We start from the raw sequence: 17,532 nt of genomic DNA, 5'->3' as shown, positions 1-17,532 counted from the left end.
TTTTGTTTCATTAATATTTCAAAAGGAGTTGGTATTCAAGTAGATATATTATGGCAAAATATTGGTATTTGTACCAGAAATGAAAATAACATAATTAATATTGTTAAACAATTTGTTATTTTTTTGAAATGATAACCCTCACTTCTAGGATTGATTACTCAAGTTAAATTTGAAAACAAAATGAACGATGCAGGACAAGAACCCGCGACCTCTCGCGTGCCATGCTAGGGCTCTTCCACTGAGCCTACCGTTCGATTGACGGTATATTCAGAAATCTTTGTCTTTGTTCATTTCTACTTCTACATAATGGAGTGCTTGTCGCCACGTTAATGTATGGAAGTGAGAGTTGGGTATGGCAGAAGAAGCATAAAAGCAGAATTAACGCAGTTGAGATGCGATCACTGCGTAGTATGTGTGGGGTAAGACTGACTGATAGAATTCCGAATGCGGTAATACGAGCGCGCTGTGGTTTGAAAGAGGATGTTGTGACAAGGACTGAAAAAGGAATGCTTAAATGGTTTGGACACGTGGAGCGAATGAGTGAAGAAAGAATGACGCAGCAAATATATAAGGCAAGTGTGTGTGGGCAAGCCGGTCGCGGGAGACCTCGTAGAACATTCGTCGATCAAATTGGGGACGTTTTGAGAAAAGGAGAGGTCCGAAGCACCTGCAACCGGCGAGCATGTATGAAAAGAGTAATGAATGTAGAGGAAGCGCGTGAGGTTTGTAAGGATAGAAGCAAATGGCATTCTATTGTCTCTGCCTACCCCGACGGGAACAAGGCGTGAGTATGTGTGTGTGTGTGTGTGTGTGTTCATTTCTCAGGTTGTGACTTCATCTACAGGATCTACTTTACAGTTGATAACCTGCTCAACCTAAATATTTGCATATTAGGAAATTGACTTGAGATATCGCCCTTTCAAATCTAAATAGTTACTGTTATATATTCAATTGAATATAATGTTTCAATGGCAAAACTTAGGATTCGGATGATGTGTGTAGGTGTTTGTGGCCTAGATGAGGGAAATATTGAACATATATTCTTTAGTTGTTCAATGCATTCTTTCGTTTACAATTTTATAACACATGAAATTCCCAGTCCAACATTCTTTAAGTATCTCCTTTCCCTTGGTTGGTACTCCATTTGTAAATATTTTATGCAAATATATTAGGAAAAAAGAGATTAAGTTTTAAGTTACACCCTAACACTAACATTAGTATAATCCGTGTGACATTTTCTTATTGAACAACACATGTATGATAATTTCATAGTTTAGAATAAAAATAAAAAAAAACGATGTATATTGTGTAGTAAATATCGTGTACCACAATGTGGTATGTATGCGCATGTATTGAGGCTGTGGCGATTACCACGTGATGGCGGAGCGGTTTTGTGTTAAGAAGGGAATTAAAGGACATGTAAGGAACGACCTATCTGGTATTTCTCTGTTCTATTCTTGAAAGCGGTGTTGGTGTGGACTGTATTTTGATCACGGCACAAGCTGTATTGTCGAATGACTTAATTCACTCGCGGTGCGGTAGGTATGTTCACTAGGTCGCGAATAACTTGATATTAGCGGTGTCTTCTTCGTGTGTCAACGTAGACAGACAGGCAGTGTGTTCACGCGAGTGGTCAAAACTAGCTGAGTCTTGCGCCGGAGGAGATTCTCTGGCCAGCCCTCCACAAGATGAACTAGGTCGTGTAGGGAAGGATAGGTATCAGAAGAATATAAGGAATATGGTTTTATGGCGCGGACAAATTACACCTGAGCCATTCCTTTGTGAAAAAGGTATCAAAACATCGGCACAAGTGTATCAAGATACCATTCTTGAGAAGGTAGTGAAGCCCCTTAACAACACCATGTTCAGTAACCAAGAATGGTCCTTCCAGCAAGACTCGGCGCCGGGTCATAAAGCTTGGTCTACGCAGTCTTACGACCAGTCTTCATTAGACCTGAAGACTGGCCTTCGTCTAGTCCCGATCTTAATCCGCTGGATTATAATTTATGGTCAGTTTTAGAGATTAGGTACGGCTTACTCTATTTGCCATGATAATTTGGAGTACCTAAATCCGTACGATTGACAGTGAAGAATTTTCCCATGGAAAGAGTGCGTGCTTCTATTAGTTCTATTGATAACTGGTAAGTTATAAAAGTTATTTGCAATAGATTTTCTTTCTTTGTTTCAGTATTTATGGCCAGACTAAGTATATACACTGGTCCAGGGGTGCTCAAACGGTCGATCGCGAGTGCTTTTTGAGTCGATCTCGAGAAAAAAATCCGGTATAATAAACTAAAATCGGTAATTACGTACCATCTTATGAAAAGTATGCTCAGGACATGCAGTGTCACGCTTCAACATCCAAAGTCACTATTTAGTTAAGCTTAGAACTTTAGAACGTGTTTGTTTTGTAAGAACCAATAAACTCGCAATTATGAATAATAATTATGAGGTTTTTCATTGACATTTAAGAGCAAAAAAAATGCATATTTTGCGCAAAACTAATATCTATGTCATCGTGACACTCTACCTAGACGACAATCCTTCATCACACATACTTGAAGCCTCTCAGAGCCGATCGTTCGTAGTCTAACAATTTTGAGGTAGATCGCCAGCAGTTCAAGCTTGAGCACCCCTGCACTGGTCATATCTGTTAAAGGTGGAATACTCTTCAAAACCGTACCATTACTCATTACTTTGTAGCCTACCTCAACCTGACATTGGCTAAATTGTGTTAAATTTTTTTCAAAAGCCACAATATAAAGAATACAAAATTATTTATTGACTGTGTGTCAGATGAGTGCAAAAAAACACTAACTCTTAATATGAAATTTAATTCCACATAACATTATGCTTTACTTATTGATAACAACGAGATTAATATTTAGTATCCGGATATAATCATGCCCTTTTCGACCTGGTCAGCTGAAGATTTGCCCGACAGCATCTCTATCAACTTCAAACCAAACCAATATGCTGTACCGGGGCCCTGAAAAAAAAAACAATAATACTTCACATATTTTTATAATGTACCACTTCACCCATAACTTACGCAAAATTAAAACATAGCTTAGATAAAAACCCCACCTAACTAATGGATACACAGTTAATAATTATACAAATGATTTGAGTTTTCTTAACTGTTAATTCCGCCAATATTTGTCTTTTAACAAATCGACACGTGTTTCGCCTCTACACGAGACCTCGTGCCAGATTTCGGCGAGACAACACGTCCTGAGGATGCCTCGTGTAGGAAGTGTGGCGAAACACGTGTCGAATTGTTTAAAGACAAATATTGGCGGAACTAACACTAAAGAAAACTCAAATCATTTGTATAGTTATGGATTTCCGCAAAGTAACGGCTACTTCAATAAATTTTCTACATTTAATAATGTACAGATAACGCGCGAGTTGAATGCAGAGTTCAGGAATGCGATAGTGATGTGACCTAATTACAATTGATGACGATAATCATGAGTGTGTCGATAAATTTAAACAATGCTAATATTTACTATTTTATACCATAATGAATAAAAACATTTTTAGTAGTTTCATTTCAGCGACTGTCCCATACAATGGTATGGGCAAGCTAAACAAAATATTATAAAAGTGTTTCCTTGCAACTCTACAACTTACCCTGCTTGTCACAATGTTGCCATCAACGACGACTCTCTCCCCCTCAATGTACTGATAATCTCCCGTTATTTGGTCCTTAGTTGTCGGATAAGACGTTATTTTCTTACCCTTACCGACGCCGTGCGCGACGAACGCAGTAGGAGCTAGAAATATTGATTTATAATTAAAACTTGTTCGATTAAAACATCACAAACGATAATACACGAATGTGAGGACTAGGACAGTAAGACAACACTCGCACGGAAAACTGGGGTGAAGTAGCCGCGTATATGACAGCGATCCTCAAAGACACCTAGCAAAAAAATGCTGGCAAAGCTATAGATTAATTAATCCCTACTAATATTATAATTAATGTGAATGTAAGTTTGTTTGTTACGCTTTCACGCCTAAACCACTTAACCGATTTTGATGAAATTTAGTACAGAGATTTGAGAAATGACATAGGTTACCTTTTATCGCGAATCAAAGGCTTGGCGGAGTTGAAATAGGGGTGGAAGTTCATTATTATCGAAGATAACACTATAAAATTTGTATTTAGGCACAGCATAAGAAATAAATAAATATTTGTTCAAGCATTTTTAAAATTTAGACCTGAATGACCTTGACCTTAGTGTGGGGATGAAGAAGGGCTATGAAAGCCCTTCTTCATCCCCACACATTCATAGTTTTATATTTCGTAGCTTATAAAAATGTTTTAACCACAGCCATTTGTAGTGTATTATTTGCAAAGTGAGTATATTAAAACAAAAGAACATACCGACGTATTGAGAACCTTCTCCTTTTTTGAAGTCGGTTAGAAATAAAAATGGTGCCCAAAGTAAATATTGCACGCGCACGAAAAGCTAGTATAATATATATTCACCGGCACAGATAGCAGCCACAATTTTTCCCGACTTTTCATGCTCTTTCAGCAGAGATCCAACAACTGTTGATTTGGATAAACGGTCAGATCCTTCCAGACCTCCGGGCAATATAACCTGCAAATTTATTGTAAGGTGATTTAAATCATACATTTAAAGGCTTGATTCAAATATGGAAAAACTGTATTCTGATCAATTCCTAGGTCTTCAACTATGATATTCTGAGAACTTACGGCGTCCATTTTATCCGTAACCAGATCGAGGTGCATCTTAGACATCCAAACTATCGGATCAAAAACGCCTAAGACTTACATAAGTTTTTTCTTTTGACTTGCCTTGTATTTTATCCTTTTTTGTAATATAATTTTAAAACGTATCGAATTTCTTTATAAGATTCACTCATTTTGACGGAAACAGAAAACAAATGAAAAATAGATTGAAACAATATTGACACGAGAGTGGGTCAGGGATTGGAAATAATACAACTACAGACCTAGAACTGCCGTAGGCCACGCTTAGTACGGCTAATATACCCCCGGATTTGTTCTATTTTCAAAATGATTCTCCCATTCCATCTTTTAATTTAAATTGTACTAGAAAATTCTTTTAACTATTTTTATCCTGCTTACACATTTTTCATCCCTTTTTTTCTGTTCGATTTGATCCTGAACTTACTAGAAATTTCCATTAACTTAACAAAACCCAAAAAATTCCATACACTGGTAGGTGTATCGAACTTGGGTCTACAGCGTCTAAAGTAAACACTTTTACGCTAGAGCTACGAGTATTGCTGACGGAGCTGTTGAAATTATCAATGTGTTGAAGTTTGACAACTCTCGTCATGTACGTTGCTGCACGATATGACGTTTGGCAACTCTCGTCATATACGGGGAAGCGTTGCTACGCGACAATATTTTATTAATTTTATGTTTATTTTTTTGAAAAGTTAACCTTAGAAGGTTAAGGTCATCAAATCCAGCCAGATAAATAGAACAGCTGAAGAGATCTTATTACCAGTTTTTACTTATTATACATATACTTACGTATACCTATGCGAAAAGACTTTCCCAGATCAATTATATTGTTTAAATTTGGAACCTGTTATTTTTCTATAAATATTCATTGTGTTTCCTCATTTTGGCGTCAATCTGTGTTAAATAATTTTATTTTATTTTGGTTTGAGCTAATGGTCTTGTTACCAATGCTTTAAATAAATTAAAGAATGTTAATAAGACGTCTCTCATTGTTGAGGCAGCATTCGTAGGAAACATTTTCGTTCGACCATTCTAACTATGGCTTTACAAATCTAATTACCACGAATATGACTGTCCAGTTTTTGGGAAAATATATATAAAAAAATCCACATTAGGTGTGTGTCACACATAAAGTGGATTTCTAATTATAAATAGGCTCAGCAGATCCAGAGATCACCACCTAAAACCTTACAAACTTTACCTCGTTATATTAGCATAGATATGAAGTGTAAATAAGTGTAGTCTATGGATAATATTTATATGTACTGCTAATAAACTCCTCTAATTTTAACTTAAGTAATAAAATGTCTGCAAATTACTGACTGCATCATACTGTGGTGTATCAGCTAAGGCATCAGAGAGTGACTTATCGGGGACTAAGGTGACTTGTCTCGAGCAGAGCACGGGAGAGTTGCCATCCAATCCAGCCAATGTCACAGCCACCTGAAAATATAAATAACTAGCTGACCCGACAGACGTTGTACTGTATATAATAAATAAAATAATGTTTTTATATGAATTTGTCAATAATATATCATAACATCAACAATTACTTCGTAAAATATGCACCCTGCTGTCGTAATGAAATTGATTCACAGCAGAACTGTCAAACCGTGCGTCAATAAATTCTCTCATAGAAATTATGTACAGAACAGCAATTCATTTTTATATATATATATTGTTGATCGTTCTACAAAAATGCTTCTATATTATACAGTTAGCGCGCGAGTTGAATGCAGTCGGGCCCTGGGGTAGAGAGCGCGAGCATCTCCCCCGCTTTACACACGTCTCGCCTCACGCGCCTGCAATGTAGTGCTTTGCCGTAGCCGTCGCTTACCGTGTTATCGCGTTAATACTAAAATTGCGAACTTTTACATACATACATAAAATCACGCCTCTTTCCCGTAGGGGTAAGCGAAGACCACTTCTTTCCACTTGCTACGATCCTTACATACTTGTTTCGCTTCGCCCACTTTCATTATTCCTTTCATACATGCTCTCCGGTTTAGGGAACTCTTGACCTGGCCTTTTTTCAAGACGTCCCTGATTTGATCTTGAAACGTCCGCCTAGGTCTACCCCTTCCAACACTTTCATTCACACTGGCCTTATACACTTTCTTCGTCAATCGTTCTTCATTCATTCTCGCGACATGTCCAAACCATCCCAGCATCCCAGCGAACTTTTAATAATCGCTGATTCGAGCCCATCAGGTTCCGTACCAAAAATAACGAGTTTTATTAATCGCCAAGATAAATGGCGAAAAATGTTTTAGACATGTGTTGATGAAAGGCAGAACAAAAATTAGCGATTTAGTTTAATAGGTTAAAATGCTAAACTTGAAACATTGTATAAATTTATCGACACATGATCATAGCCATCAATTATAATTAGGTCAAAACACTATCGCATTCTTGAACTCTGCAATCAACTCGCGCGTTATCTGTAGGCTTGTTAGTTTCAACAAATTTTGTGACAAATATTATTTTTAGGACTGGTATATTTTTATTAATTTTTCTATAGCCACTGGAAATTGATGAGTTCACAGCAAAATCACTTAATCCCAGCACTACGTCAAACGCATTTTTTGTAAAGAACCATTTAAAAATTTTAGGGTAATATGTTAGCGCGCCATCAGTGCCGTTAAAAGGACGCCCGAAAGAAGCTAAGCTTTATAATAATACTTGCTGACTCGGCAGACGTTGTTCTTTGTATAAAATAATCTTTTTTATGAATTTGTAAATAATTGCGTAACATCAAGAATTATTTCGTAAGATATGCTCCCTGTTGCTATAATGAAATTGTTTCACAGCAAAACTGTCAAATCGTGCGTCAATAAATTCTCTCATAGAAAATATCTCTATACAAAACAAATATTAGAAATAAAAATAATTATTGGTCCCAAATCGAAATAAAAACTATCCTATCTCTGAAGTTGGACCAAACTGCACTCCATGAAGTAATCCCCATTAAAATCCATTCATTAGTTTAGGAGTCCATCGCGGACAAACAACGTGTCACGTAATTTATATATATATATATTAAGATAAACCGGAGGAGCTCCAAATTTGAAATTGTATCAGTAATAAGCGACGCTTCTAGCGGTACGACAACACTTGCAGTCTGCTATCACAGCTAACACTAGAACGCAAGAAGGCGTGGTAAAAAACTATTGTCAATAAATAAGAAACACTAAGATTTTAAGTAATCTATGTAAAAATAAAGTTTTATACAATAAATAGTCAAAGTCATATAAAATTTATTCTTTATTGTGCTTAAAATAAGCGCTTTTCGTCACAGTTAATATTTCGTTAAATGACTGAATTTACCATAATATATTAATAAATATCTCGTGAGAAGAACATATAAGATTCTCAACGGTCACTCTTATCAATCAAATACAGTATTTAACAATGGTTGTAATATACATAATATGCTGCATACAGTAATATGAGACGTGTTTAAATAATATTATTTCATAAAAAGTAAAAAAGAATTAACTGTATAAATATAAATTATCGTATATTCGATGCATCAGCCTTTAGAACTTGAACTCATAGTTCTCCAAACCGTCATTCTATACTGAAAACTGTTTACGTTTAAGTATACTATATACCTATACATATATATTTGTATAAATCGTGTAACGGTACTAAATCTGACGGTTTCGAGTAACGCTAAAATCTGACGCTCAGCATGGCTAGAGCCCGCGCCCAAACGTCCGTATTAATGTTTCGTTTTATGTAGGCCATACACGCTACGGTCTACCGGAGAGGTAATCTGTGCAGGTTATGCCTGCGCAGGTAGACCGGAATGTGTGTGGGAATAGACCTGACCTCTCCGGTAGACCGTAGCGTGTATGGCCTACATTAGAACTAAAAGACACACTGCATCTATTTTTTTCCCACATCTAGGTAATAAAAAAAAGTAAACCATGTTGAGCTTGATGATCCTGATACCTTAACGGCCGTTTTCAATAACCTGTCTATCCTCACTAAGTTTACTAGAGATAGACAAATCTATCCTTTTACGCTTACTTACATTTCAATAAACTATCGACAGATAACATTGGACTTTAACTAATAATGGAACTTACGGCCGTTTTCAATAACGTGTCTCTAGTTACGGATATACTGCTATCACCGTTTAACGACAAGATCTTATCTATCCATAGTTATGTAATTTTTTTATTTTTATTTATTTTATTTCTTTGGGACAACAAACAATTCACACAATACATTTTACAATTTCAAAGTATAGTAGATATAAAATTAATTTTAGTGAGAACCCATACCGGTATCCACGGGTTAATTTAATAGTTACTAGTATCTTTACATGATGAATAACAAAGTTTAACATTAATTAAAGTAATATTTACATACAAAAAGAGGAAAGAAATATAAAATCAGATGTCTTAAAACTAAGTTATTTACAAAAAAACATTACATTTAAACAAAAGAGTTACCTAATGGGATTTTATATAAAAAGTCACTGAACTCCTCCTAGACGGCTGGACCGATTTTGATGAAATTTTTTGTGTGAGTTCAAGGGGATTCGAGGATGGTTTAGATTCACAATTGAACTACCTCTTAAACGGCTGGACCGATTTTGATGATATTTTTGTGTGTTCCAGTGAATTTGAGATTGGTGTGTGTCTTCAGGTGGATTCGTGAATGGTTATGATTCACAATTAAACTACCTCCTAAACGGCTGGACCGATTTTGATGATTTTTTTGTTTGTTTCAGTGAATTTGAGATTGGTTTAGATTCTCGATTCCGTCCATATAATATAATTCTCCTGCTCATGTGTATGTTAGTGAACTCCTCCTAACGGCTAGACCGATTTTTCAAATTTAAGACGTGTGTACAGGACAACGTCTGTTGGGTCCACTAGTATATATATTAATCCTGTTCACTTAAAATGTCATTTACTTGCTTTTTTATTTTGGTTTTGTTGAAAAGAAAATGTCAAGGTCATTAAAAAGTCTGTCATGTGTGTAGACCAATCTGTGTAGTGGGGCGTGACCGCCCGCCTATGTGCTATGGTGTGGGACTGCGTAATTAAGTTTATTGTTCTATGCAATCAAATATAGTGTGACAAAAATTGTACAATGTCATTGCACCCAAAAATCTATCCCATTAAAATCTATCCATACATCAAGTTTTAAATATTATGATTAACTAGGTACTTACACCTCCTCTACGCAACATATCCACTGTAATGACCGTCTCCATTTCTTCTGCACCTTGTGCCAAAATGACTAGAGCCGATTTCGACATTTTTGATGAGTAATATCTGAAAATTATTTTGTCAGAAGTAGTATCTAATAATTAAAAATTTATCTGTTTTTCATCATAAATATAGAGGATAATTTGGCAAGTTTTTTCTTGCCTTGTGTAAAACTTCTTGTTGTTTTAGATGCATCTTGTTATTTTACCAGTGGAAGGCTCCTTTGCACAGGAAGCCGGCTAGATTATGGGTACCACAACGGCGTCTATTTCTGCCGTTAAGTAGTAATGTGTAAACATTACTGTGTTTCGGTCTGAACGGCGCCGTAGCTAGTGAATTTACTGGGCAAATGAGACTTAACATCTTCTGTCTCAAGGTGACGAGCGCAATTGTAGTGCCGCTTGGGTTTTTCAAGAATACGGAGTGGCACTGCATTGTAATGGGTAGGGCGTATCAATTACCATCAGCTGAACGTCCTCCTCGTCTCGTCCCTTATTTTCATAAAGAAAAATCTACTATACTTGATAAATCTTGTGTTTTTTATATACATTTATATTTATTTCTTTAAGTGACTCATGTAAGTCCTTGAGAATTTTTACTGCATCAGTTTTACATGGATTGTAATTAAATTATTTGTTAAAGTACGACGCTGTATATATTGTTTTAAGAAAAGAAGAATGGCAATGAGTTTAGTTTAAAGCTCAACCTTTTTGTATGACACTTTATGTTAGTCTGCGTGAATTGCTGTAAATAGAGGTGAGTTCTAGACACAATTTTTTTGACGATTCCACAGCTGTCATAGTCTATTTAGACGTATTAAATGATCGAAGGATTTTTATAACTATTACCAGGGTATTCAATCATAAAGATGCAAAGACGAATGGTACTGCAGTATTCAATAGGAGCTCAACATTAGGTAATAATTATTATTTTAATAATATTTTGGATATTTAAGGTAAATTTGTCAAAAAAATGTGGAACGCTTCACGATTTTGCGTGTCATCCTTGCGCAGGGGCCATGCTAATCTTCTCTGTATCGTTCCAATTTTAGTATATGTACTGCCGAAGCTAGTACACTAAAGTAATAGTGAGTAAAGAATATATACTTATCACAGCGATAAACATTGTTAGCGCGATTCAGAAATCGTCACGTTTCTGACCAAATCCTTTCTGTTATTGATTTTTTTTTAATATTTAAGAAACAATTATGAATATGTAGTACATAATTTTACATTTAAAACTAATGTTTACGATAATTAACAACAGTTTTAATTATTTTAACTAAATATGAGCATATTTTTTGTAAAAGCGCCATCTAGTGTCGCGGCATTAAAACAGCTGTCCAATAGTATTTGTGGTTATGTGTTATTGCATTTTTTTAACATTTTAGAATCAATTATGGATATTTAGTACATAATTTCATATTTAAAACTAATGTTTACCACAATTTTTATTATTTTAACTAAAATATATGAGCATATTTGTGTAAAAGTGCTATATAGGATCGCTGCTAGCATTAAAACCGCTGTACAATACTATAGGTGGGTTGGTAGAAGTTAATACATATGTATCCATCCCTACTCTGTGCTGCGTTAGTAGGAAAACTAGTAAAGACCAATTGTGGGATTTAGAGGACCTAAGTTTTAAACTATTCCCTGAAAATATTATGTTTTAATAAAAAACACCATATTTTGTATAGTAAATTTTCAAATGACTTCCAAAGCACTATGTTTATTAATTATTTAAATTACTATGTTTTGAAGGGATACTTTCATGAAATTCCACAATGATCTAATTATAAAGACCGAAAAATTAGGATGGTTGCTGATTGATGTGCACATTAAACAGGGTTGCAGTTGAAATCTCTATTATGAATCTGAACTATAAATAATCATTTATTATTGATATAACTTTAAATGCACCTGAGGCTTAGCCTTAGCTGTAGCCCGAATTCAAAAAGTGTATTATGAAGTTCATAAGGTATTCTGACTAAGTTTGAAGAAGAAGCTTTTCAACCAGTGTGTGTTGCCAGTTGCCAGTATGGTATGCAGTTGTGGTCGCTAACTATAGGCTTTATGAGAAAGCTCATGGTCGCTCAGAGGGCAATGGAGAGGGCTGTGCTCAGACTTTCCCAGCGAGATCGAATCAGAAATGAGGAAATCCATAGGAGAACCAAAGTAACCGACATAGTCCAAACGATTGTTAAACAGAAGTGGCAGTAGGCAGGGCACATAGTTCGACGGACAGATGGCCGCTGGGGCAGTAAAGTCCTCGAAAGGCGACCACGTACCGGAAAACGCAGTTTTGGTAGGCCCGCCACAAGATGGACCGACGATCTGGTCAAGATCGCCGTAATACGTTGGATGAGGGCAGCGCAGGACCGATCGTCGTGGAAATCTTTGGGGGAGGCCTTTGTCCAGCAGTGGACGTCTTCCGGCTGATGATGATGAAGTTTATTATTACAAACTGACATTACCAATGATATTTGATTAAATAATAATATCTCAAAATTTTTAAAGTAAAGTAAAAAAAGCACATACATACCTGGTAAAATGTAGTAAAAATCGTTCGGCTTTAATTGTAAATAAATTGTTAACAACTTTACCGGTCAATATTAAAAACATCAGATTTTTTCTAGAATTGTCGCTTAATTTTCAAATAAAAGTGGAACTTAACTTGACGCACATAGAGTTTAAAATAAAATAATTTATTTTAATAATGTAACCTTCTTATGACATTACTCGTGCTTTTTTATTTCATTTAATGGAAAGGGATGCAAGTTTATGTATAGGCTAGCTAAATCAGTTGAATTGAAGAAGAATTGTTTAATTAGACCGCTAACAATTTTAGTTGTTTTTAACTAAACATCACCCTTTAAATAAGTTTTTTAAATGTTTTACATAATATTTCATATACAGACAGGTTTAATTAAGAATTAACATAATACACAAATCTGTAAACCACTTACTACTATGCACAATAAATTATACTAATAAATTGTCTTGCCTACATACCTACTTGATAAATATGTACACGATCAGCAGCTACGTCGGAGCGATGCCTCAATGCTAGACAAACTACATGTTTGACAAAGGACTGATATTTTACTAGTAAATATAAATTACTGCGGGACAAGCACCGAACCTGGGTAGGCTCTTTAATACATAATATCGAAAAAGATTTTTATGCTGCAATCACATAAATCTGCGCTGAGCAGACTAATCCTGTCTGAATGGATGTTCAAAACGGTATAGGTACAGTATTCTAAGATAATTCTGACCAACGAGGCGTATAGTATTTTTTAATGGAAGAGGAGGACAAACGAGCGTACGGGTCACCTGATGTAACGCTTGGTAATAAAACTGCAAGCATACACACCAGGATTAGCGCGAGGGAGTAAATTGGACATGACACTTCCATTTCGCTTTTACCATTATTACCTATTATACATTATTCTTAAGGAGATACGTTTCAGCAAGGTCCAGATATAATGTGGCCGGCTAGACTGCGTGCTAGGAAGGCGAGATGATTAATAATTTAATATAAGTAACTTGTTCGTCCGTTGGACTTTAGGTTTGCAGGTGAGTGCGATGATACAAATGTGCATAAGTTGTATGTTTGTGTTTATGTGTTATGGTACTAATGAAGTGTGTGAATTTGTCAAAATTACTATTTTTTAGGGTTGGTGTTTTATGAAAACGATTGCACGACAAAGTATATGTCGTCGGGGCTTTAACAAGGTGCTGGCGTGACTTAATATTATACTAATTCGCGTTAGAATCACTTTTATGCAATTTAAACATTAAAAAATTATCAAATATCTTATCTTTCATAATACTTAATATCACTTCCCAAATATTACAAAATGTATTCCAATTATACAGTATGAAAACAGCTTATATGAAATAAATGAAAATACAAATCATACTGGTCCACAGAAGTATAGTAAAATTAATAATTAAATTAAAATCCCTAAATAATAAAAAATAAATTTTCAAAGAAAATAATTATCAATATTGAATTAGGAAAAAGAAAACAGTCAGTTTAGACTACGTACTTTGACCCCGAGGAACGATAACGTAGCTCACGGCCGGCGGCGAATTGGCTGTTACTTCTCTTCTCGAAAACAAGCTCTTAAGAGTCAGGATTTTTGACGCTGTAATTCTCAGCAGCAGTAAGATATTTTAATTATATGATTATGAATAACGATAATACGATTCTTCCTCTTGTAAGTTACACATTTTCATTTTTGTTTTCATGTAATCTACTATAAATATTTTAAGAACTCAGTTTGCAAGAAAAACCGCCGCCGATGGAACTTTGAAGCTCTAATTCACATCGTAACATTTAATTCTTATAAAAACTATAATTACTATATCAAAAGTTGAATGTTTTACTTGTTTATTGGAGTTCTAGAATTTCTTTAAATTCCATGAGTTTTCAAGGAAAAAATCATAAAGAGAAACTAATCTAGGCCATAAATGTCTTGATTCAGCGTCAATCTATTATATATATATTATATTTCAAATAAACACAATTTTATCAAATAAACTAATATAATATAAAACTTCGATCTCTATTGAATATATTTAATTGGTTTTCGTTTGTCAATATAATAAGACAAAATTACAATAAATAAAATTAAAGTACTATATATTCCGCATCAATTCAATTAGCTCCTCAGTCTGGCGCGAGCGCTTGTCGAGGTTTGATCCACGCAATTTTCGCGCGCAGTCGTCCGGAGATCGCTATTATTATCGACTAGTGTACTTACTCCGATCGAAATAATTTGATCCCCTAAGTATTTTTTTACATCATATTAAATAAATGTTTTGGCTCATTTTATGTTATAATTTTAGGATATAATCTTATGTGTGTTTTAAATTTTTAATATATTTTTTATTAGTTAACACGCTTACATGTATTTGCCTAAGTCGTGAGAGTAACATACAATAATCTACTTTTTCATTGCAGAATTCTACATATATTTAAGTTATATATCACGCCATCATAAGTATTTCCATTTAATTGCTGTATATGCTAATCATGATATACTTTAAGTAGGTTAATTTTGTAAAGTTTAATACATGTTGATTGGAAACGAATAAATAAAAAAATATATATATCGCCCACAGTACCATTTCGTATATTCAGCAAAACACATGATTCTCTATCTGAAATGTGGAAATTTGGTGCCGAAAAAACGATGAAAGACGCTGCCAAAGAAGAGAAGGATGCAGCCATATTACGGGGTGATATCAGCAACGCGGGTATTCGTATGATACCTGGGGAAGCAGATGCTTGTTGGAGCAAGAGGTCGTATAAAAGTAATTATTCGGCTCTTTCTGGTGTTGAGGCAATAATTGGCGAACATAGAGGTAAAACTTACACGTAGGAGTTCGAAACAAATATTGTCTAATTTGCGCACGTGCTAACGCGAAAAAAGAAGAACTTCGAGCACATAAGTGCACTAAAAATCATACGGGTTTGTCGACTTCTATGGAACACAGCTATATTAGTAGAAGGTTTTAAGCAGTCGGTGGAAAAAAGAGGTCTGATATATAACTCATTGATTACTGATGGGGACGCTAGTACTTATAAAAATATTTTAGAAAGTAGGCCATATCCAGATATTCCCGTTCAGAAAATAGAATGCACTAACGATCTCATACGAAATTATAGTGGCAGGAATTTGTAGCTACAGAAGGATATGTCTGTTGACGGGAGAGTGCCTGACCAGACTACGAACTGCAATACGATCTGCTATCAAATATAGGAAATCGGAAGTTGGCACTTTATCAGATAAAATAAAAAAATTACAAGAAGACATTTTAAACAGTCCACGGCGTATGTTTGGAGACCAAAATCTTTGTAAGAGCTACTACTGTAAGGAAGAGCGAAAACAAGAGCCAAATCATGTCTCGACGGCAGCGACTTTGATGTTAAAGTTGCAAAAGAATGTCTCTCAACTTGCCTTCTACTCATGAAGCCTTTTACACACCTTCACAAATAATCGTGCTGAACAGTTCAACAGTATCGTGGCCAAAATGGTGGGTGGCAAAAGAGTAAATTTTTCTCTTAAAGACTCCTATAGTGTGAGATGTTATGCAGCAGTAGTAGCCTTCAACACTAGGAAACGACAGTACACATTATATAAGTCTGTCTTCGACCAAAGTCCAGGAAAGTATCTGAAATGCGTTGAAGAAGCAAGACATACTCAAAATTTAAAACACCTGACAAAGTCCCATCATCGCAGAAAGCTTAATTTTGCTAGTACAGTCTCAAACTACGGTCAAAACTGTGAACGTCCAGATATGGACAGTGACCAATATGAACTAGCAAAAAGGATTTTCTTAGATCATTTGAAACGACAAGCTTTAAACCGGCAAGAAATAGAAAGGAGCACTATTTTGCAGGACGAAACTGCTTTATGGCTAGAATTGCGTAGATGTATTATAACTGCGTCAATATTTAGTAAAATTTGCAAAAGACGGCCAAACCAGGACTCTGCACCTCTTGTGAAGAATGTTTTAAACAGTTATAGCCATGATCGCGTACCTGCAGTGAAACATGGAAAAGAAAATGAATCCAAAGCATTGGCAAAACTAAGCATTCAAGAGAACATTATTATTGACAAGTGTGGATTGTTCATTGACAAGAAACTTTTTTCGTAGGAGCCACTCCGGGTGGATTGTTTGAAGATGGTTTGGTGGAAATAAAGTGCCCCTTCTCCGCGTTTGGATTAGATTTTAAAGAAGCTATTCGACAAAAGGAGCTGAAATGCTTCAAATTGAATGATCGCTCTGAAGTTATTTTAGATCGGAATCATGACAATGTCTGTTTGTTCGCGGTGTGGACTGGGGATGACTACCCGATGAAAGTCGTTAAAGTTTGTAAAAATGATTTATTTTGGCGTGACAAAATGTTACCGAAGTTGAAAACAGTTTACTATAACTGTGTACTTCCCAAGTGGATTGATCCCCGTAAAGCACGATCAATGCCATTGCGAGAGATATTTTTGTAATTTTTTTTCTCAGACTTTATTTTTTTTTTTATATAAGAGGATATTTTTTTTATAGTTATATACAATTATATATTTTTTATATTATATATATGTATTTTTAATTTGTGGACTCTTTTTGGGTGTTTTCATTTATTACCCCTGATTGCCTGCCTAATAGTGTTCAGACTCTGAATTAAAAAATATATATATTATCATATTCAGACTAATATCAAAATTTTATTTAATTAACACGGCTTAACTCACGGTTTATCGTTTTGGGTGCCGACTAGTTTCGGACCATTTGGAGGTGATTGTAGTGGGTTCGCAATTTTGTCCCATCTCATACCCAAAGCCGTTTTAAAAAATAAAGTTAAAAATGTCTTACAAAAATTTTAATTTTGTATCAAAATTGTTTTGTGAACCATCAACGCACCGCACGAAATTTAGTGTATTGCAAACGAACACTAGCGCTCGGACACTATAAGCGAGCGTTGACGATTCGTAATAGGACTCTTAACAATAACATAATTATTAGCGAAGAAATGAAAACT

At 35.2% G+C, this 17,532-nt stretch overlaps 1 protein-coding gene and 1 non-coding gene across 2 annotated transcripts; both read right to left on the bottom strand.

Annotated features, from left to right (window-relative positions):
• Positions 1-2,818: 2,818 nt before the first annotated feature.
• LOC126974743 (protein dj-1beta-like) lies at positions 2,819-12,690 on the bottom strand. Its single transcript, XM_050822355.1, has 6 exons — positions 12,523-12,690; positions 9,942-10,044; positions 6,074-6,193; positions 4,499-4,613; positions 3,637-3,779; positions 2,819-2,989 (listed from the first exon to the last, which is right to left on the bottom strand). The coding sequence occupies exons 1-6, from the start codon at positions 12,600-12,602 to the stop codon at positions 2,885-2,887; spliced, it is 666 nt and encodes a 221-aa protein (XP_050678312.1). The 5' UTR covers positions 12,603-12,690; the 3' UTR covers positions 2,819-2,884.
• On the bottom strand, positions 10,947-11,053 carry LOC126974812 (U6 spliceosomal RNA). Its single transcript, XR_007731585.1, has one exon. It is a non-coding gene; the product is annotated as a U6 spliceosomal RNA (small nuclear RNA).
• Positions 12,691-17,532: the final 4,842 nt, after the last annotated feature.

Source organism: Leptidea sinapis, chromosome 33 (assembly GCF_905404315.1).
Source record: "Leptidea sinapis chromosome 33, ilLepSina1.1, whole genome shotgun sequence".
Taxonomy (NCBI): Eukaryota; Metazoa; Arthropoda; class Insecta; order Lepidoptera; family Pieridae; genus Leptidea; species Leptidea sinapis.
The sequence above is the reverse complement of the archived record's forward strand: the minus strand, read 5'-3'. Positions and strand labels throughout refer to the sequence as shown.

Excerpts from the sequence above, each read along its gene's own strand:
- LOC126974743 (XM_050822355.1), bottom strand. The coding sequence starts at position 12,602 with ATGTTTTTAATATTGACCGGTAAAGTTGTTAACAATTTATTTACAATT. Across the intron at positions 10,045-12,522 it reads TTTTTACTACATTTTACCAG|ATATTACTCATCAAAAATGT; the intron begins GTATGTATGTGC and ends AATAATTTTCAG. Across the intron at positions 4,614-6,073 it reads ATACACCACAGTATGATGCA|GTTATATTGCCCGGAGGTCT; the intron begins GTCAGTAATTTG and ends ATAAATTTGCAG.